General features: G+C 48.9%; 1 protein-coding gene across 1 annotated transcript; it reads left to right on the top strand.

The window, feature by feature from the left end:
* Positions 1–11,414: 11,414 nt before the first annotated feature.
* On the top strand, positions 11,415–20,241 carry LOC129526434 (tubulin alpha-3 chain). Its single transcript, XM_055360610.2, has 5 exons — positions 11,415–12,280; positions 14,473–14,695; positions 15,642–15,790; positions 16,429–17,109; positions 19,854–20,241. Exons 1-5 carry the CDS (start codon positions 12,278–12,280, stop codon positions 20,148–20,150), a joined length of 1,353 nt encoding a protein of 450 aa, XP_055216585.1. The 5' UTR covers positions 11,415–12,277; the 3' UTR covers positions 20,151–20,241.
* Positions 20,242–22,820: the final 2,579 nt, after the last annotated feature.

Below are 22,820 nucleotides of genomic sequence, written 5' to 3'. Positions count from 1 at the left end.
GCAAAGGAAAAAGATCTGTACTTAAATGTTCTATCGGCTCCATTATAATAGTAAAAAACTAAAAGCAAGAAGTATCATTATCAACTGATGAATGGATACACAAATTGTGGTATACATACACGAAATTTATCCACCATCTATTTTGGTGTTAGCTTTATGTTGTACTCATAAAATGAACTGGAAGCTTTCCTCTTCCTTTTTTTGAGACGGAATCTTGCTCTGCTGCCCAGGCTGGAGTGCAGTGGCACGATCTTGGCTCACTGCAACCTCCGTCTACTGGGTTCAAGCGATTCTCCTGCCTCAGAGTAGCTGGGACCATAGGTCTGCACTACCATACCTGGCTAATTTTTGTATTTTTAGTAGAGGCGGGGTTTCACCATGTTGGCCAGGCTAGTCTTGAACTCCTGATCTCAGGTGATCCACCTGCCTCTGCCTCCCAAAGTGCTGGGATTACAGGTTTGAGCCACTGTGCCTGGCCTCGCTTTCCTCCTTTCTCTACTGTCTGAGAAGTTTATGTAAGGTTGGTATTATTTCTTTTTTAAATGTTTAATAGACCTCACCAGTGAAACAATCTGGGCCTGGTGTTGCCTTTGTGGGGAAGTTTTTTGTTTTTGATTTTGTTTTAGCATTCATCATTTATTTATTCATCATAGTGAAACATCTGTCGTTTGTTTTCCAGCATACTTTCTCTGCTAACATCTCTGATTTTCCTCCAGGAATCTCCCCTCCTCCTTTTTCAGCCCTTTGCTTCAGATAGGGCTTTTCCTCTGCCTCAAGAATGGAGCTCAGCCAATTAGCAAATCACATTTCTGTGACTACCGTGATTGCTTCAGGGATGGCTATATGATCCATTCAAAGTCCTTGGTATGATGATGCTTTTTTGTGGCATGCTGAGATAAGGACACTTTGTGTTTCTATTGGATATGAACCTTCGAAGATTAACTATGGCTGTGCAGTTTTCCAATCACATGGAAAATGGAACCAACTCTAAGAAAACATCTTTTTTTTTTAGACAAGGTCTCATTGTGTTGCCCAGGTTGGAGTGCTGAGGAGCAATCACAACCTGCTGCAGCTTTGAGCTCCTGGGCTCAATGAAACCTCCCACCTCACCCTCCTGAGTTGCTGGGACTACAGACGCGTGCTGCCACGCCCAGCTGATTTTTGTGGTTTTGGTAGAGATGGGGTTTCACCATCTTTCTCAGGCTGGTCTCAAACTCCTGAGCTCAAGCGATCCTCCCACCTTGGCCTCCCAGAGTGCTGGGATTACAGGCATGAACCACTGCACTGGGCCAATTATCTGTTTTCTTTTGTCCAAAAATGTCTTTATTTCCCCTTCATTGCTGAACAGTATTTTCATCAGATACAGGTTACACACTGGTAGTTCTAGTTTTTTTTTTTTTTTTTTTGAGACAGAGTCTCGCTCTGTCACCCAGGCTGGAGTGCAGTGGCGCGATCTCGGCTCACTGCAACCTCTGTCTCCCGGGTTCAAGTGATTCTCCTGCCTCAGCCTCCTGAGTAGCTGGGATTACAGGCACGCACCACCACGCCTGGCTAATTTTTGTATTTTTAGTACAGACGAGCTTTCACCATGTTGGTCAGGCTGGTCTCAAACTCCTGACCTCATGATCTGCCCGCCTCAGCCTCCCAAAGTGTTGGGACCACAGGTGTGAGCCACCGCGCCTGACCCTGGTAGTTCTATTCTTTCATCACTTGAGAAAGGTGCCACTTCCTTCTGGCCTCATGTTTTCTGATGAGAAATCCACTGTCTTTCACATTGTTTTTGCCCTATAAGTAGGGTGTCATTTCTCTCAAACCACTTTTGATATTTTCCCCTTTGTCTTTAGTTTTCAGAAGTTTATGCTGGGTCTTGGCTTGGATTTATTTGTATTTATTTTGTCTGTGGTTCACCCAGGTTTTCAAATCTGGAGGTCTATATCTTTTGCTAAATTTGGGGAATTTTCAGCAATATATATATATATATATCTTTTTTTTTTTTTTTTTGAGACAGAATCTTGCTCTGTCGTCCGCGCTGGAGTGCAATGGCGCTAGCTCGGCTCACTGCAACCTCTGCCTCCTGGGTTCAAGGGATTCTCCTGCCTCAGCCTCCTGAGTAGCTGGGACTACAGGCGCCCACCACCACGCCCTGCTAATTTTTGTATTTTTAGTACAGAAGGGGTTTCTCCATATTGGCCAGGCTGGTCTCGAACTCCTGACCTTGTGATCTGCCCACCTTGGTCTCCCAAAGTGTAAGCCTCCACTTTCAACCATATTTCTTTAAATACTTCTTCAGCTCCCACTCTCCCTGCTCCTTCTCAAATTCCAGTGATGAGAATGTTAGATTTCTTGTTACAGTCCCACAGGTCCCTGGAGGCTATGTTCTCCAACCTCCAACCATCCCTAGCCACAGGTCTATTTCCTGCTTTTTTTTTTTTTTTAAGATAGAGTCTCGCTCTGTCGCCAGGTTGGAGTGCAGTGGCACGATCTCAGGTCACTGCAACCTCTGCCTCCCAGGTTCAAGTGATTCTCCTGACTCAGCATCCCAAGTAGCTGGGACTACAGGTGCGCGCCACCACGCCCAGCTAATTTTTGTATTTTTAGTAGAGACGGTGTTTCACCATGTTGGCCAGGATGTTCTCCATCTCTTGACCTCGTGATCCGCCCACCTTGGCCTCTCAAAGTGCTGGGATTACAGGCGTGAGCCACCATGCCCGGTCTATTTTCTGCCATTTTTAAAATTTATGTTATTTTATTTTTTCTGAGACACAGTCTCCCTGTGTCACCCAGGCTGGAGTGCAATGGCATGATCTCAGCTCACTGCAACCTTCGCCTCCCAAGTTCAAGTGTTTCTCCTGCCTCAGCCTCCCGAGTAGCTGGGATTACATGCACCTGCCACTATGCCCAGCTAATTTTTATAGTTTTAGTAGAGACAGGCGGGGTTTTGCCATGTTAGCCAGGCTGGTCTCAAACTTCTGAACTCAGGTGATCCACCCACCTCGGCCTCCCAAAGTGCTGGGATTACAAGGGTGAGCCACCCCACTCAGCCTTTTCTGTTGTTTAGACTAATTCCTATTGTTCTGTCTTCATCAATTCTTTCTTCTGTTCCCTTCATTCTGTTGAGCCCATCCATTAAGTGTTTTTATTTTGATTATTGTATTTTTAAGTTCTAAAATTTCCATTTGGTTCTTTATGTGTCTGATTTCTTCGCAGAGATTTTCTTTTTCACCTGTTTGAAGAGTGTTTGTTATTGCTCATTGTAACATTTTTATGAAGGCTGCTTGTCAGATAATTCCAACATCTGGGTTGGTGCCTCTTGTATTTTGTCATTCAAATGGACACTTTCCTGGTTCTTGGTATGATGATTTTTTATTATATTTTGGACATTTTAGGTATAATGAGATCCTGGGTCTTCTTTAAACCTTCAGTTTGAGCAGCCTCCTCTGAAACTACCCCTACAAAGGAAGCAGGGTGCTTCTTCTACAAAGGAGTACAGGTGTTTCTTCTCCTTCCCCTTCATCCCTTTTCAAATGTTACCACCCTTCATAGCATCAAATGGATTCCATCACATGCACCTGCACACATCCAGAGGCGCATTCACAGAGCACTGCATGGAGCTACGTGCACTGATGGCTCAGGAGGCCCCCCTGCTGGTTTTGACTTATGACGTAGTTTTTGCCCTTGGGTGGAGGACACTTTGCAAAAGACACAGCCTCCATCCGTGCACACCCAGCCACCACTACAAGGCTGGGAGGGTGGGGAACAGGGGGTCCTCATTCTTTATTCATAGCCTCATGAACTTCAGGGAGCACAGGCAGCATTAACCCCAGGAGGGTTGGTTGCTTCCTTCTTCCTTCCTTCCTTCCTTCCTTCCTTCCTTCCTTCCTTCCTCCCTCCCTCCCTCCCTCCCTCCCTTCCACAAACATATTCGGAAAGTGTATTTCATGACTAGCACTGTGCCAGATACTGGAGATAATACAGAAAAACAGCACTGGGTCTATAACTGGGAGTCTAGATATACGATATGGAAATGCAGCTGACAATGCAAGGAGCAAGAGGACTCGCACAGTGGTGCATGGCAGCTTGCTGTCATTTTCTGGGCACAGAAAGTGCTGATGGAAGGGAATGAGAAGGGGAAAAAGGAAGGATGACAGGATGGGAGGAGGGAAAGAAGGAAGAGGAAAAAAGGACAGGAAGAAGGGAGAAAGGATTCTGCCAAAAAATTAAAATCAAATTTTTACATTCTTTTTATTTGCCTGTTTTGAAACAAAATGACACTTGCCAGACACCAGCTTCCTGGCCCATGTCCTGGCCCCTGGTATCCAGATGACAGCAGCGTGATCCTGCTGTGAGGTCCTTCCGTGCCGTCTGATCTGAGTTCCTGAAAGCAGACAGCCACTCAGGAACTGCTGTCTCTCGGGCCAGCTGGCTGGTGATGGGCTTTTGAAGACTCTGCCCTCTCTCTGCTGGAAGAGCTCCCCAGGGGCCACCAGGAGCCAGGTGACCGCTCTCAGCCTCTGTGAGCTACTGGAGGTCACCAGACCTTCCCACACCCCGGGCAGGTGCCAGGGCCTTTAAGGAGGCTTTCTGCTCTGCAGGGATGTTCTGTGGGCTCCAGTATTCTGGCGAGCATCAGCTTATTCTCGGCTTAGTCTTCTTGCTCTGTCGCTCCTGCCTCTGTTTTGCTTCTTTTTGGTGATGCCCTGTTTCCATCTTATGAAGAGGGCCTGTAAAATCCAAGCTCTGCACAAACCCCCAGGGGTTGTTAGGGGCACTGGAGAAGGGCTGTGTGTCGACCACTTGGTTGGATTTTACATCCCTTGGACTTGAATACTTGTAATTTAAATTTGAGTCTCTGTCAACGTAACCCTTACATATTTTCTTTTTTAAAATTTATTTCCCCAAAGTCTAGGGTATATGTACATATGGTCAGCACCATGAATCTGTTCTGAAATTTTCCTTTCTGCCAAGATTCTTACAGAATTCATCTTCATAGATCAACAATAAATCCAAATTGGAGTTCCCTTTATTGCTTCCTCTTTTTGCTTTTCATTTTATAAGTAATTCAATATTTATTTGGAAATAATGTGAAATATTTAAAATGTACACAAGGGATATAGAAAAATTCAATGAACTACTGTGCATCCACCATCCAATGGAAAAAATAAAACATTATCAGTACATTGGAAGCCCTCTGGGGACCCAGTCCCAGGCTGCATATTGACCTTCCCACAAACAGATAAACACCACCATGAAATTAGGGTTTATAACCATCATACTTCAAACCTTTAGTACATATGCTTGTATCTCTATGTAGTATGCAGTGTATTAAGTGGTTCTTGAATTGATATAAAGAGATACCCGAGACTGGATAATTTATAAGAAAAGCAGGTTAATTGGCTCATGGTTCTGCAGGCTATACAGGAAGCACAGTGTCAACATCTGCTTCTGGGGAGGCCTCGGGAAGCTTACAATCATGGCAGCAGACAAAGGGGGAGCAAGAGTGGCAGGGGAGACGCCACACTTTGTAAACAACCAGATCTCATGAGAACTCGCTCACTAGCCTGAGAACAGCATCAAACCATGAGGGATCTATCCCCATGACCAAAACACCTCCCACCAGGCCCCACCTCCAGCACTGGGAAGTACATTTCAACAAGAGATTTCAGTGGGGACAAATATCCAAACAATATCATTCAGCCCCTGCCCCCTCCCCCCACAAATCTCATGTCCTTACGTTGCAAAATACAATCAGGCCTTCTCAAATGTCCCCCAAAATCTTTTCTTTTTTTTTTTTTTGAGACGGAGTCTCACTCTATCGCCCAGGCCGGAGTGCAGTGGAGCGATCTCAGCTCACTGCTGGCTCTGCCTCCTGGGTTCATACCATTCTCCTGCCTCAGCCTCCCGAGTAGCTGAGACTACAGGCTCCCGCCACCATGCCCAGCTAATTTTTTGTATTTTTTAGTAGAGACGGTGTTTCACCATGTTGCCCAGGCTGGTTTCGAACTCCTGAGCTCAGGCCATCCGCCCGCCTCAGCCTCCCAAAGTGCTGGGATTACAGGCGTGAGCCACCATGCCCGGCCACAAGGGAATTTTTAAAACTTAGTACCACAGGAACCTCTTTTAATAATTTCACAGATATTGAGGGATGAGAACAAAATAAATGCTCGGCAGATCAACTTACTTGGTTTCACAAAAACTTAAGATCCATTTTAAAGTAATTTACGTAATACAGCTCAAGTTTTCAAAGTTTTTTTTTTTTTTTTTTTTGAGACGGAGTCTCACTCTGTCGCCCAGGCTGGAGTGCAGTGGTGTGATCTCAGCTCACTGCAAGCTCCGCCTCCCGGGTTCACGCCATTCTCCTGCCTCAGCCTCCTGAGTAGCTGGGACTACAGGCGCCCGCCACCAGGCCCAGCTAATTTTTTTTGTATTTTTAGTAGAGACTGGGGTTTCACCATGTTAGCCAGGATGGTCTTGATTTCCTGACCTCATGATCCGCCTGCCTCAGCCTCCCAAAGTGCTGGGATTACAGGCATGAGCCACCGCGCCCGGCCTCAAAGATGTTTTATTAAGGTCATACAAAGTACCCCAGAACTTAAAGTGTAATAATGAAACATTTTAAAAAGTCCAATCAATACCATCACTGAACCATATAAACAGCTTCCTCTTTCTGAGCTTCTTGGATCTTCAGCTCTCCTGCCACATCGTGTTGACTTTCTGCATGGCCACCTCCATCTCCCCCTCCTTGTCCCACACATTCTGCCTCTGGGAGCAGAGCTCTGCTACCAGCTCACCGAGCTCCAAGAAGTCCTTCAGGGCCAGCTTTTGCTGCTGATGGGCATCTTTGAGTTCTTTGGCCTGGGATTTCAATAACTCTGAGGCTTCAACCAATTGCTCAAAAAAAAATCACAATTATAGATGTTTTATGTTTGCTTAACAAAGGCCTGGAAGGTTTAGTCTTACACTATATTAAAGAGTTACAAGTGACAGCCAATGCTGGTTACAGATTAAAGCCAAAGATCGGAGAAATCCCCTGCTTGGAAAAAGCCCTGTGGTCACCTCACCCCAGCCAAACATTCAATGGGAAGACCACCTGGGCTCAGGTGATGAGCACCAACTCCACACCAAGCAAGACCCTGCAACTGCATGGAATAGCTTACAGCAGGACACCTGGCTCTGTAACGTCAACCTCTGCCTGATGTCATCTACACAATTGCAAAGGTGAATAAGGCATTTGGGCGCTCAATCTAGTTACTTAAACATGAACGGAAACATAAATACACACACACACACACACACACACACACACACACACAAACACACACACTACTTAAGATTTAAATCGGACCAGGCACAGTGGGTCATGCTTATAATTGCAGCAGTTTGGGAGGCTGAGGTGGGAGGCTCACTTGAGCCCAGGCGTTCAAGACCAGTGCCTGGGCACAATGGTGAAACCGCATCTCAAGAAAGAAAAGAAAGAAAGAAGAAAAGAAGGAAAGGAAAGAAAGGAAAGGAAAGAAAAGAAAGGAAAGAAAGGAAAGAGAGAGAAAGGAAGGAAGGAAAGAAGGAAGGAAGGAAGGAAGGAAGGAAGGAAGGAAGGAAGGAAGAAAGAAAGAAAGAAAAGAAAGAAAGAAAGAAAGAAGAAAGAAAAGAAAGAAAAGAAAACAAAGAAAAGAAAAGAAAATTAAGAAGAAAAAGATTTAAATCAAAATCTCCCTGGGTGGAGAGCCACAGTTGGACTTACCGTGAGGTCAGCTGTACTGACAACCCAACCTTACCACTTGCTGCACTGATGACCCTGACCTCCCCGCAGCCAATCTGGTCAACAATGTGGTTGTTTAGTCACTGTCACACCTGCTGGACTGTGACTGGAAGTGAGGAGAGGTGGAGCAAGCTGGCAGGGCAGCTCCCGCATGGGGAGGAAAGGCCTCCCCAGGCCTCTCTGCCCGGCTCAGAGTTATTGTGACTACATTAAGCAATGAGACACCACCCAGCCCACACTGCAGTCCCAGACAAGTCATGCAGGTGAATGACACCACAGATGATCTTAAGTAGCAATTTCGGTTTACAATCTGGCACATTTTAGAGGACAGACCACAAACTATAGGTCCAAGGACTTAAGTGTATAAATGAATGTATTTTAGAAAACAGAACCTACTTGCGTTATTACTACTATACTGGCATTTGAACATCAAGTTTCACACATCTTACTAAAAACCAAATTTATGAAGAAGTTATGGGGGAATTACCCACATTTTAACAAATGGTCTTTTTTGCAGCTCCCTGTCATCACATGGTAGAGAGAGAAGGGGGAGTCACTGGTGTCAGGCGCAGCGTGTCACTGCAGATAACACAGACATAGTTCCTCATTCAAAATTGGCAGGGGTGGGGGAGTTGCTGCTTACTTTGTGGGGTTGAACTGGAGATGGCAGATGACTGTGAAGTGGGTGCCTGCTGCAGGCAAGGCGCTAGTAGGTAGCCATGACTGGGAGCCAAGCTCAGCCAGCTGACACAAGCTATGCAGCAACCGGCTGGTCCCTAGAACCAGGCTTGGCCCTGGTGTCCTGCATGCAGCAGGGACAGTCCATGAGTAGGAGTCCCAAGGAGGTCTTTAAAAATCTGTATGAACTCAACCTTACAAAACTCTGCAAAGTCTCATAAGCCTTTCTCACCCAGAACTGAGCCACCTACCTTGCGCAGGTCCTCATTCTCCTGCCACACCATGCTGCCTCTCTGGCCCTGCCAGCCGCTGCGTAAAATCTTGGCAAAGTGTCCTTGTCCTCAAGTTGTCACTCAAGCCTGTTTGAATCTGAGCAAAAGAGGAAATAATTTGTGCTCCTTTCTGTGTAGTGACTATATGTAAACTTTGTTAGCTGGCTTACTGCAAGGATTTAATAATTGACAACACTTTTTTTTTAGTACTGTATACTAAATAAAATACAGAAGGCAGCAATACTTACAGGCCAGAAATACTGTTTACTACAAGTCAGTTACGGAATCATAACTTACAGTAAAAATGGGCACGTCCAAGACTCAATTTTTATTTTGTTATTTACAGTAGAATAAATATTTTGTTCCTAATTTTCCACACTCTCTACTGGGAATATGTGTTACTTTTATAATCAGAAAAATAAATATTGCAGTCATGTGGCACATAATGATGTTTTGGACAACAGCAGACAGCATATACAACAGTGGCCCCATAAGATTATAATACCATTATTTTTTGTGTAGCTTTTCTATGTTTAGATACACAAATCCTTACTGTATAGGTCTGTAGCTGAGGGGCAATATGCTGTACCATGTGGCCTAGGTGTGCAGTAGGCTGCTCCATGTAGGTTGATCTAAGTACACTCTATGATGTTCTCACGTCAACGAAATTGCCTGATGATGGCTTTCTGAGAGCGTATCCCAGCCTCTGAGGGACGCATGACTGTACTGAAGAGCATGGGGTGACATGGGCTACAGCTGAGTTCTGTGCATGATGTGGTTGGAGCCCTGAGGAAGGGGAGGGCTGTGGACTGAACTGTGTCCCCCCATTATTAGACACTGAAGCTCCGATCCCCAATGTGACTGTATTTGGGGATGGGGCCTATAAGGAAATGATGACGATTATGTGAGGTCATAAGGGTGGGCCCTGATCCAGTAGGATTCGTGTCCTTATAAGAGACCAGGGAGCTTGAGTGCTGCCTTCCCCCACCCTGTGGGAGGACATGGTGCGAAGGTGGCTGTGTGCAAGCCAGGACAAGAGGCCTCTGGGACTTTTAGCCTCCAGAACTGTGAGAAAATAAAACTCTGTTGTTTAAGCTACTCAGTCAATGGTATTTTTTTAGGGCACCCGGAGCTGACTAAGATGGAAGGATTCACCCTTCTGGGGAGAAGAGGCAGGAGGCAAGAGGCCTCCTCTGGTTTCCCTGGCTCTCCACATATCTCCCTCCCTGCTCTTCCTCTTTGTGCCAAAACATCCTTCTAAGGGCAGACCTGATTGCACTGTTCAGAGGTCCCCAAAGCCCACAGAAAAGTCTCAACTCCTGGACCTCGTGAGTCCCATCCCACTGGGGGAGCTCCCTCTCTCTTCTCTGCTCTCCTCTCAGGAGGGAAAGTTAAGAGCCTGCTTGGCCACCCTCTAGGGAGATGCCATGATGGGGTGCTGCATCCTGGTGATGAGCTGGGGGTAAGCCAGCAAGTCTCCTCCAGGCCTTTTCTCAGAACTGAATACACACTGTTAAGATGATCTTTAGAAATGGAAGAATCAAACTGGGAAGAATTACACGCCTGTAGTCCCAGCCTACAAGGAAGCCTGAGGCATAAGGATCACTTGAGCCCAGGGGTTTTGAGTCCAGCCTGGTCAACATGGTGAGAACCAGTGTCCAAAAAATAAATAAATAAGCAATAAATAAATAAGGAAGAATCAGGTGACTGTTCCAGACTCCTCCAAAATGGGCATTGTGTCCCTACTCTGCTCTTCCCAGGACAGGGCTGTGCCTTCCCCTTTCCTGGTGGCCATAAACCCAGTCCCTCTCACTAAAGAAGAGAGAAAAGAAAAAGTGTTCAAAGCACTTTGAGTTATGCGAGGTGTGCAGAATGTATCAGGCCCAGAGAGACAGGAATATGGGACTTCAGTCACACACCTCATACCCATGCCCCAGCAGCTGTGTAAAGGCATTTTGTTCCTGACTAGCTTTATCTTCCTGTTACTAGAATTTGTGATACAAAAGACAATATAGAGCCAATAAATAGCTTATGTTATTTTCATATACATTCCTCTGGCCAGGCCAGCCAAGGTGGGAGGCTCCCTTCCGGCCAGGAGTTCAAGACCAGGCTGGGCAACACAGCAAGACTCTGTCTCTATTTGTAAAATTCTTGGTAAACAATTTAGAAACTGCCCCTTCTTTTCCTTTAAAAACCCATTTGTAACTGCGGCTAATTAGAGTGTATATTAAGGCAACTTGCATCTCCAAGGTTGCAGTTCGCAAACTTGGCCCAAATAAACTGTATTTATTTTTTATTTTTTGTGAGACGGAATCTCCCTCTGTCACCCAGGCTGGAGTGCAGTGGCACAATCTCGGCTCACTGCAACCTCCACCTCCCGGATTCAAGCGATTCTTGTGCCTCAGCCTCCCGAGTAGCTGGGATTACAGGCACCCATCACCATGTCCGGTTAATTTTATTCATTTTTTATTTTTTGTAGAAACGGGGGCAGGACGGGTCTTACCACATTGCCCAGGCTGGTTGCAAACTCCTGACCTCAAGCAATCCTCTGGCAGAGGCCTCCCAAAGCACTGGAATTACAGGCCTGAGCCACTGCGCCCGGCCCAACCTCTCCACCTATATTAATTTTACCTCTGCTTCTTCTTTTCTTTTCTTTTTTTTTTTTTTTAAGACGGAGTCTCGCCCAGGCTGCAGTGCGATCTCGGCTCACTGCAACCTCTGCCTCCCGGGTTCAAGCAATTCCCCTGCCTCAGCCTCCCGAGTAGCTGGGATTACAGGCGCGCCCACCATACCCGGATAGTTTTTGTATTTTTAGTAGAGACGGGATTTCACCACGTTGGCCAGGTTGGTCTCCAGCTCCTGACTTCAGGTGATCTGCCTGCCTCTGCCTCCGAAGTGATGGGATTACAGACGTGAGCCACCGAAACCCACTCACTTTTTCCTTTTAGATCACAAAAGTGATCGAATCCCGCCACTTCCCGGGTGCTGGGTGGGAAGGTGCGGTGATTGCCGTGCTGCTGTGACTTGGGTAGATGCCATGAAGGCCTCTCAAAGGCGGCCATGTTTGCAAAGATCTGAATAAGGCACCTCCAGAGGAACCGGCCTGGGGAAACTGGGGAGGAGGCAGCGGCACAAGTTCGTGGTCAAGCCACTGCAAGGCTGGGAGCTTACTTAACAAAGCAATGTTCCTCCACCTATAAAGATGCAGTAGCTGCTCCAACCCGGGTCAGAGGACCCCCGGAAACGTCTCAGCCCACGCACTGCCCTCTGACCCCACTGCCTTCCCACCAGTCCTGCATCCAGTCAGAGGGCCCTCTCTGAGCCCGCTGCCTTCCCGCCAATCCTGCATCCAATCAGAGGGCGCCCCCACTACGTGGTTTGCACAACGGCCAATCGAAACTAGGATCCGAGCCTTGGCCCGCCTCCCAGGAGATCCGGACCAATGGTGGCCTGGCACCAGCAGGCCAATCCCAGACAGCGCACGGCGGGAGGCTGTCGTTGGACGTGCGCAGCTGCAGCAGCGGTTGAGGTCAAGTAGTAGCGTTGGGCTGCGGCAGCGGAGGAGCTCGACATGGTAAGGCCAGGTCACTCCCACCCCGCAGACGCCCAGGCTGGAGGGTGGACGAAGTTGGCCTCCTGAGGTGGCTGGATGGAGGGATGCTGTTGCGGGCCAGGGTGCAGAGAGGAGGTCAGAGAAGGATGCGGGGCTCAGGGCGGGACACGAGGACACGGGATCGTCTGCTGGGTCTGCGGGCTCCAGGGCAGGGACGGCAGCTTTTGTTTTAGACGAAGCTGCCGGCCTTGAGTCAGTGGACGGGGAGCATTGACCGTGTCCTGTCCCCCAGAGAGCAAACAGTGGTGGTGCCGCCTCCTGAAGACAGAAGGGCGCTGCTCCCGCTTTCCGGTCTCCAAACGTCTCTGTCCTATTGGAAACCACTGAGGAGCCCCAGGAGCCTTGCTGATGGAGGCAAGGGCTGTGGACATTGGTCAGATCAGGAATTAAAGCTCAGACGGGAGTTGGAGGCGGGGAATCCCCTGAGGTCAGGGGCTCCTCACTAGCCTGGCCAATATGGCGAAATCCCTTCTCTACTAAAAATAGAAAAATTCCCGGGGTGGAGGCGGGGATCTGTGGTTCCAGCTACTCGGGAGGCTGAGGTGGGAGGGTCAGCTGAGCCCAGGACTTCGAGGCCGCAGTGAGTCATGATGGTGCCACTGCATTCCAGCTTGTGCGACAGAGAGAGAGAGACCCTGCCCCCCCCCAAAAAAAAAAAAAAGCAACCAACGCATTCACATAAAGAATAGATTTCCAAGTCCCAAGTCCGAATAGCAGTGTCCGTGGTTTGTCAAGTATGTTTTTTTTTTTTTTTGAAACGGCTCAACAACAGCTCTGTTGCCCAGGCTGGAGCACAGTTGCATGATCACGGCTCCCTGCAGCCTTGAACCCCTGGGCTCCAGCAATCCTCCTGCCTCAGCCTCCTGAGTAGCTGGGACTACAGGTGTGTGCTGCCACAGCTAGCTAATGTTTAAATTTTTCGGCCGGGCGCTGTGGCTCACACCTGTAATCCCAGCACTTTGGGAGGCCAAGGCGGGCATATCAAAAGGTCAGGAGATCAAGACCATCCTGGCTAACACGGTGAAACCCCATCTCTACTAAAAATACAAAAAATTAGTTGGGCATAGTGGCCTGTAGTCCCAGCTACATGGGAGGCTGAGGCAGGAGAATTGCTTGAACCCGGGAGGCAGAGGCTGCAGTGAGCTGAGATTGTGCCACTGCACTCCAGCCTGGGTGACAGAGCAAGACTCTGTTTAAAAAAAAAAAAATTTTTTTCATAGTTGCCCAGGCTGGTCTCAAACTGGTCCCAAGCGATCTCAGCTCAGCCTCCCAAAGTGCTGGAATTACAGGCATGAGCCACCACACCTGGCTTGGCAGGGCTTAAAGAAACCACCAAAGGACAGTGCAGTGTCCCAGTACTGATGACGTCTGGGAGCCATTACACTCCTAGGCTTCAAGGGGTGGAGGGGAGGGAGTGCTTACGAAAAATTGAGAGGGTAACTTTATGAAGAGGGCTACCTGCCAAAAGTGTGGCCTTGATGGAGGGATTTGTATCGCCCATGAAAGTAGAGCAGGAAGGGGCCAAGGGGAGAGTACCCTGACGCCACTCTCCTCCAGCCTCCTGGTCTCCTGCTGCTGCCTGTCATTGAACAAACGAGCACGAAGCCAGAGAGCAAGGAAGGCCTCTGATGCTGTCCTCATGGGTCAGCCTCGGAGAGCACAGGGCGGGTGGTGAATGATGGAGGGTAGATCTGGGGGTGCAGAGAGAGGACACATACTGAACACCTGGGCTTGGACCACAGTGACCTGGGACCTACTCTCTATTTCCTTACCCAACCCCATTACCTTATCCTTTGATAGGACATAATCAAAAACTGCTATGTATTCTTCAGAGAATTACTGTGACTGGCTATAATGTGGGTTTGATTACTGATATTACATGGCTTCCAAGTTTTAAAATAATCTAATTTTTGTGTAGTGGCAAACATTAGGTTCTGGGGCTACCTCTGGAACTTAGCAGCTGGGATGGTGTAGAGCAAGTAAGTTTTCACAGGGATAAAGGGGTCAGTCACCTAACCCTCCTAGGAAATATCAATTGTGAAAGCACCAGATACTGAAGCAGTATATAAATATTAAATTAGAATATTTTGCATACCATATAGCTTCAAGTTGCCTTGAAATGAATGGGTCTACATTTATGTTCTGGTTCACAGCGTGAGTGTATCTCTATCCACGTGGGGCAGGCAGGAGTCCAGATCGGCAATGCCTGCTGGGAACTGTACTGCCTGGAACATGGAATTCAGCCCGATGGTCAGATGCCAAGTGATAAAACCATTGGTGGCGGGGACGACTCCTTCAACACGTTCTTCAGTGAGACTGGAGCTGGCAAGCACGTGCCCAGAGCAGTGTTTGTGGACCTGGAGCCCACTGTGGTCGGTAGGTGCTCGGGTCCTGGATGGCAGCTTTCCTAGGAGGGTGGGAGAGCATCGTCGGTAAGGCCCCATGTGGGCTCCTTTGAATCCTCCTGCAGAAGGTATGAGATAGACAAGCATATTCCCATGGTGTTAACAGAAACTGAAAGGTTCGTGATTAAAGTGTCTGTGAGACTCGGCTCCTAAGTTAGGAAAACCTGGCCTACAGGGAAAAGCTGCTTTGCCAACAGTAAGATGGGCTGTGGAGAGATTCCGTCGTGGCTGCCTCAGCCCTGTTCAGGTGGCCCTGCCTGCAGGGCACAATGGCATTGGTTTCCTCCTGAATGCTGTGTACTCTTATGCTGGTGCAAGAGAGTCTTGACCTGCATCTTAGGCTTAGAAGGTTAAGTACAGAACAGTCATTTGCTTCCTCCAGATTAGAAGCCCAGGATAGTTTCCAAGGAGAGCTGCAAAGAGACAGCCCCTTTCAGTGGCCCCACATGAGATGACAGTGTCACCTGAAAGCCTGTGGGGCCCAGGCCACACAGGGTGCCCTGATGGGACTGCCCTGCAGAAGTCACACTGACCTGGTGACTTCTCAGTTTGTAAGCATTTTTAACTTACAGCCTTCGATGTAGCTACATGTAGGAAAGAATTATGTACCTGTAGAATTACCTGTGTGGGGGTGCTGGAGCTTATTTCCCTTCACTGGGAGCTGGTCGTGCTGACATTTATATTGTAAGCTGAGTTTCACTTCCTAGAGTCATGAATCACAGTTTGGTTATCACACATTTGCACTTTGGTTATCACACAGAGACATTTTCTACCAGACACTGCCACTGTTGACCTACAACATGTAGGTCATGTACTTTGAACAGCATGTACTTTGTAGAAGTGAACAGTCCTGGAATGTGTCCATCTTGGTGAGTACAGGCCTTAAAGATTCACAGTACATACGGTCTCTTTTGTAGATGAAGTGCGCACAGGAACCTATAGGCAGCTCTTCCACCCAGAGCAGCTGATCACCGGGAAGGAAGATGCGGCCAATAATTACGCCAGAGGCCATTACACCATCGGCAAGGAGATCGTCGACCTGGTCCTGGACCGGATCCGCAAACTGGTAAGAAGAGAAGGCTTCATGTGACCATTGTCCTGCACAGGAGGGTAGATCTTAGATTGTGAAGGGGAGGTCATTTTGTCAAAACCTAGACCAGCGCGTTGGCTGGGTCTGGTGGCTCATGCCTGTAATCCAAACACTTTGGGAGGCCAAGGTGGGCAGTCACCTGAAGTCAAGAGTTTGAGACCAGCCTGGCCAACATGGTGAAACCCTGTCTTTACTAAAAATACACAAATTAGTCAGGCATGGTGGTGCCTGCCTGTAGTCCCAGCTACTCAGGAAGCTGAGGCAGGAGAATGGCTTGAGCCCGGGAGGCAGAGGTAGCACTGAGCGGAGTTCATGCCACTGCACTCCGGCCTGGGCAACAGAGTGAGATTCTATCAAAAAAAAAAAAAAAAAAAACAACTTAGACCAGCATCTTGAGTCCTATTGCGTCTGCAATGGTCTTAGTCTGAAGTATGCATGGTGATTTGTCTGTAGATCTTTGTCTGCTTTTCTTTGCTTCAGAGTGTACTGCGTGTTTATTATGGATGATTGGAATCCATATCAAGTCTTCAGAGGCAGAGAAGTGGCCCTGGCTTGGTGGAGATTGGTGGTGTGGCTTCCACGGGCATTGATTCATGTTGTCTGGTTTCTCTCAGGCAGATCTGTGCACGGGACTGCAGGGCTTCCTCATCTTCCACAGCTTTGGGGGCGGCACTGGCTCTGGGTTCGCATCTCTGCTCATGGAGCGGCTCTCAGTGGATTACGGCAAGAAGTCCAAGCTAGAGTTTGCCATTTACCCAGCCCCCCAGGTCTCCACGGCCGTGGTGGAGCCCTACAACTCCATCCTGACCACCCACACGACCCTGGAACATTCTGACTGTGCCTTCATGGTCGACAATGAAGCCATCTATGACATATGTCGGCGCAACCTGGACATCGAGCGTCCCACGTACACCAACCTCAATCGCCTGATTGGGCAGATCGTGTCCTCCATCACGGCCTCCCTGCGATTCGACGGGGCCCTGAATGTGGACTTGACGGAATTCCAGACCAACCTAGTGCCGTACCCCCGCATCCACTTCCCCCTGGCCACCTACGCCCCGGTCATCTCAGCCGAGAAGGCCTACCACGAGCAGCTGTCCGTGGCTGAGATCACCAATGCCTGCTTCGAGCCAGCCAATCAGATGGTCAAGTGTGACCCTCGCCACGGCAAGTACATGGCCTGCTGCATGTTGTACAGGGGGGATGTGGTCCCGAAAGATGTCAACGCGGCCATCGCCACCATCAAGACCAAGCGCACCATCCAGTTTGTAGATTGGTGCCCAACTGGATTTAAGGTATGACTGGGTAATGTGGAGTCCTTGTACCTTTCAGCAAGCAACAGACACACAGAGTAATGCTGCCCCTGAAGGCCCACATCCTTTGAGGATACTACCCCTATTCCATGGGCTAGGCACATGGGCATCAATTAGTGAACCAGAGTGATCATTAATTCAGTGATGTCTTTTTTTTTTTTTTTTTTTTGAGGCAGAGTCTAGCTTTGTCGCCCAGGCTGGAGTAAAGTGGTGTGATCTCAGCTTACTGCAATCTCCATCAGCCTCTCAAGTAGCTGGAATTACAGGCACCCACCACCACGCCCAGTTAATTTTTATGTTTTTAGCAGAAACAGGGTTATGCCATGTTGGTCAGGCTGGTCTTGAACTCCTGACCTCAGGTGAGCCACTCACCTTGGCCACCCAAAGTGCTGGGGTTAGAGGCGTGAGCCACCGCGCCTGGCCCAGTGATGTCTTTTGAACTCTCTTTCTGAGTCATTACACTATGTATCTGTGATGAGCTTTACTTACTTTTTTGTTGTTGTTGAGAAGGCTGGAGTGCAGTGGTGTGATCTCGGCTCACTGCAACCTCTGCTTCCCAGGCTCAAGTGATTCTCTCACCTCAGACTCCTGAGTAGCTGGGACCACAGACATGCACCACCACACCCAGCTAATTTTTGTGTATTTAGTAAAGGGATTTCACCATGTTGGCCAAGCTGGTCTCAAATTCCTGGTCTTAAGTGATCTGCTTGTCTTAGCCTCCCAAAATGCTGGGATTACGGGCATGAGCCACTGTGCTCAACCCTATTTATTTACTTTTTTGAGACAGAATCCCACCTGTCACCCAGGCTGGAGTGCAGTGTGGTGATCACAGCTCTCCACTAAAAATACAAAAATCGGATGGGCATGGTGGCCCATGCCTATAATCCAGCACTTTGGGAGGCCAAGGCAGGCAGATCACCTGAGGTCAGGAGTTTGACACCAGCCTGGCCAACAGGGCAAAATCCCGTGTCTACTAAAAACACAAAAATTAGCCGGGTATGGTGGTGGGCACCTGTAATCCCAGCTACTGAGGAGGCTGAGGCAGGAGAATCACTGGGACCCAGGAGGTGGAGGTTGCAGTGAGAAGATATCACTCCACTGCACCCCAGCCTGGGTGACAGCACAAGACTGTCTCAAAAAAAGAAAAAAAGACAAGCTCATACGAATTCTAGGCCTTACAGGTTACACGACCTCTGTCACACCTACCCCACTCTGCTGTTGGATAGCAAAATCAATCTGCAAATGAAGGGGTGTGGTGGCTGTGTTCAGACAAGATCTTACAAAATTAGGTGGCTAGTCTAGCAGCTGTGCTAACCCCTGAAGGAGAGGAAGAGACACCCACAGTAGGAAATCCCAGTCAGAACTGACTGCAGTGGTCTCCCCCAACAGAGACGGTGGGGGTCTGAGCCAGAGGCAGCAGGGAAAGCACAGCACAAGAACGCACAGGCCCAACAGAGAAATGCCACAGGATTTAGTAACCAACTATTGATAAAGCTGAAAGAGGACAGCAAGGTTTCTTTTGTGTCAGTGGAAGATGGGGACAGATTTTGTGTCTGAGGCAAACCCAGGCCAAAATTACTAGGCTGCCCGGAAAAGAAAGAAAGACGTTGCTGCTTTTTGTTTCGTTTTGTTTTTGAGACGGACTCTTGCTGTGTCGCCCAGGGTGGAGTGCAGTGGCATGACCTCAGCTCACTGCAAGCTCCGCCTCCTGGGTTCATGCCATTCTCTCGCCTCAGCCTCTCGAGTAGCTGGGACTACAGGCGCCTGCCACCACGCCCGGCTAATTTTGTTTTTGTATTTTTAGTAGAGACTGGGTTTCACCATGTTAGCCAGGATGGTCTCGATCTCCTGACCTCGTGATCTGTCCACCTCGGCCTCCCAAAGTGCTGGGATTACAGGTGTGGGTCACCGTGCCCGGCCTTTTTATTTTTTTTGAGATAGGGTCTTGCTCTGTCACCCAAGGAGTGGTAGGATCTCAGCTCATTGGAACCTCTGCCCTCCAGGCTCAAGCGATCCTCCCACCTCAGCCTCCTGAGTAGCTGGGACCACAGGTGCACGACACCATGCCCAGCTAATTTTTTTGTATTTTTGGTAGAGACAGGGTCTTGCCATACTGCCCAGGCTGGTCTCAAACTCAGTTCAAGAAATCCACCTTGGCCTCCCAAAGAGCTGGGATAGTGGGTGTGAGCCACTGCACCTGTTGCTTTTTTCATCACAAAAAACTCATTCTTTTTTTAAGTCAAATCCTCCATGAGACAGTGGAGTGAAGGATGTTGTGAAGCAGTTTATAGTAATGCCCAAGTTAAAATAAAATATATACACTACCTACAAGATTCCCCAAAATGCCCATAAAATTACTAAGTTCAACCTACCTTTTCCACATGAATTCTACCACCCAAAAAAGGGGCACAAAAATCCTTTAGAAAATGCCTTATTCTTAAAAAAAAAAAAATGCTGGGCATGCTGCCTCATGCCTGTAATCCTAGCACTTTGGGAGGTTGGAGTGGGTGGATCGATTGGGCCCAGGAGTTTGAGGCCAGCCTGGGCAACATATGTTGTCTGGAACTGTCACCCTGCCTGGCACAGAGAAGGGCTTAGTGACATTTGTGGGGTGAACTGAGAATTCTCCTGTTCACCTACAGGGTGTCTTCTTTTTGAGGAAAAGCAGCCACCATTTCCAGGTTTGATATAAGCTTCATGGACTGTTTCTTCCTCTTCTCCGGCAGGTGGGCATTAACTACCAGCCCCCCACGGTGGTCCCCGGGGGAGACCTGGCCAAGGTGCAGCGGGCTGTGTGCATGCTGAGCAACACCACGGCCATCGCGGAGGCCTGGGCTCGCCTGGACCATAAGTTCGATCTCATGTATGCCAAGCGGGCCTTTGTGCACTGGTACGTGGGAGAAGGCATGGAGGAGGGGGAGTTCTCTGAGGCCCGCGAGGACCTGGCAGCTCTGGAGAAGGATTATGAAGAGGTAGGCGTGGATTCCGTGGAAGCTGAGGCTGAAGAAGGTGAAGAATACTGAGGGGAGGGTGTGGTGGGTTCTCCACTCCACTGCCACCCCCAGCGTGGCTGCTTTCAAGTTCTTTGCAATTAAAGGTTCTGTATAAAACCAAGACCTCTGTGTATCGTACTGCTTAGCTTTGCCTGCAGGAGCAGGTGGGACCCCCAGAACCTGCATGGATGGTGGTGGGGTGCCAGCCTGCCCTGCTAGCATGGAGTTGGGTGCAGCGGGATGGTACATACTTAGGGAGCTGCCACAGAAGTAACTTGACACGGTGAAATAGATTTCCTAAATTCTAGGAAAGCACAGTCAGGGTTTTCAACTGAATTTGCAATTTTGGGGGCTTCTCTATTGATGGGTGATGCGAGCTAAAAAGAAGAGGCTAGACGTGGAGTGTTTAAATCTGAGGTCTGTGGATGGGGCTTGTCCATGAAATCCCTAAAGCTGCGGGTCAAATGTGTAAGGTCAGGGCATTTTAGAAGGAAAAGAGTGTTACTGTGTTCTGCACAGCATTCGTGACCCACAGAAGGTTACAACACACCCAGCCTTCCACAGTAACCTGGAAGACAGCATTTGCCCTCCGTGCACACACACGGCCACTCTGCCCCTCAGCACTGTCAATCAATGATCTTGGTAGAAAACCTCCCACTTCCACTTCAAGTGAAGCTTGCTGATGTTTTATAAAAAACCTGGCAATCCAGATGCCTTTTCTCAGAACCCAAATCAGGTCCAGGAAGTTGACCCATGGTGAAGGGACCTGGTTAGTTCAGCTGTGGCACAACCAGGAATGGCACAAAAACGTCATTCTAAGTCTGTGCCTTAATATAATTAAAAAAAAAACGGTAGGGAATGTCTGACCTGGATGCTCTGCATCTCGGAAAGGTTTATCATCAACTGAAGGAGACAACATGTAGCCTTTGCCGGGGACAGTGGTGTGACAAGTCTCTGCCCTATCCTAGGTGCTTCTCTGTGTAGGGCTCTTCCCACGCCCGCCCCCCTTGGGCAGCCTGGTAGTGCTGGGCATGTGGGGCATCCTCTGGCTGGATCCTTTGTGGCCGCTGCATTCCACCAGGGCCAGTGCTCCCCCGAGGGCAGTGCTGCCTGTGTTTCTCTCTGAGGAGACAAAGCACAATGATTAGGAATGGGTGAGCCCTGTAACTGCAGCATCTACTATACTCACGCTCCTTGAGCAACATGGTGTCTACACATTTCCATCAAAGCCGCTTCAGCTAGAGACCCTGCATCAGCCTTGAGTCCTGAGGCCCAGAACCACTAAAGACAGGTCATGCCCCAGAAGCCCTTGGCAGTGTGTGCAAGGGACCCTTTAGGATGTGTCCCAGGAGCAAAGCCATGCAGAGAGCACACTGCCAAGGGAATATTTTGAAAGGACACACACCACAGGTCCATTTAGGGAAAGGTAGCCATGGCCAGTTCACACCTGGCCTGGACAGCAAACCTGGTCTGCCCTGATGGTGCCAGCAGTGGCAGCAGCAGCAGGGGCTCGCCGCCTCATCCTCCAGGTGTGTTCACGCTGGACCGTACATCTGAGCTGCCCCAGACAGTGATAGGCAGGAAGTACTGCAGTCATCAAGTCCTGGAATCGGGTTTCTGATTTTGATTTTGGAAGCTCTTACGTTGTTTCCTACCTACCCAAGTGTTCTGCAAACACTGGTCAAGCCTCTTGCTCTTGGGTTTAGCTGTTGATTCCACAGCTGGGTTCCTGCCACAGTCTGAATGCTTGAGACTTTCCTTCTGACCGCCAGAGTCTCACTCAGATGAAGACCACGGGTTCAGAGTTTCTTTGATTTGTAATTTGCTTACTTTACTCTTTTTTGTGAAGATAGCCAAGAAAGATCTGCAAGGACACTGGGGCCAGAGCTTTACTTTAATGGATTTCCCTGGGCTCAGGGTGTTGACAGCATTAGCAAGACCGACTGAGAGGACCCTTCAGGGGACAAATGTGCCCGGGTAGCAGGCTTGCCTGTGGGGTCACAGCCCTCCATGTGGAGTGCCTTGGCCAGGGCTCTCCTCTGCTCCAGCCTGGCAGGTTCTGCCCCGTGGGCTCTAACCAGGGCATGTGTCCCCTGCTTGATTCACAGTGTAGGATCCTCCATTTCGTCCCCCCAGCTTTTCCTTTGTCCTGACCGAGAGAGCGCCTTGACCACTCTGTGACTGGTTGGCTGCATGTTCCGCCCGCAGGCTCAAACCCTGGCTGGGGCCTCGCATCTTCCCAGACACTGCGGTCAAGGCCGCAGTAAGCCGTGATTGCACCACTGCACTCCAGCCAGGGCAGCAGACTGAGACCCTGTCTCAAAAAATATGTATCTTGTTTATTTTATGTTTTTATTTTTTTTTGTTTTCTTCATTGCATTTATTTTATTTTATTTTCTTAGTCTTCTATCACACACAAAAAAATGTATTTTGTTAAGAGGCTGACTTACTTAACTGGCCCAAGTCTAAAGCAACACTGCTTGGTATGCCAGGTACCACACTGGAAGAATCCAAAGCTTCTCTTCTCATTGGCACCATCACATCAGGGTTCCTTTGGGCTCAGGGCTGATCCCATGGGTCTCAGCCAGGGAGTGGCCTCCTCAAGAGGGAGCTGGGCAGCAGGCGGTGCAGGACTGGAGCCAGGGCAGGAGTGGGTGCTGGTCCTGCCCACGGCCTCACCACATACTGTTTGAGGAGCTG

The sequence above is a fragment of the Gorilla gorilla genome, chromosome 14 (assembly GCF_029281585.2).
Source record: "Gorilla gorilla gorilla isolate KB3781 chromosome 14, NHGRI_mGorGor1-v2.1_pri, whole genome shotgun sequence".
Taxonomy (NCBI): Eukaryota; Metazoa; Chordata; class Mammalia; order Primates; family Hominidae; genus Gorilla; species Gorilla gorilla.
This window is presented reverse-complemented; position numbering and strand designations above follow the sequence as displayed.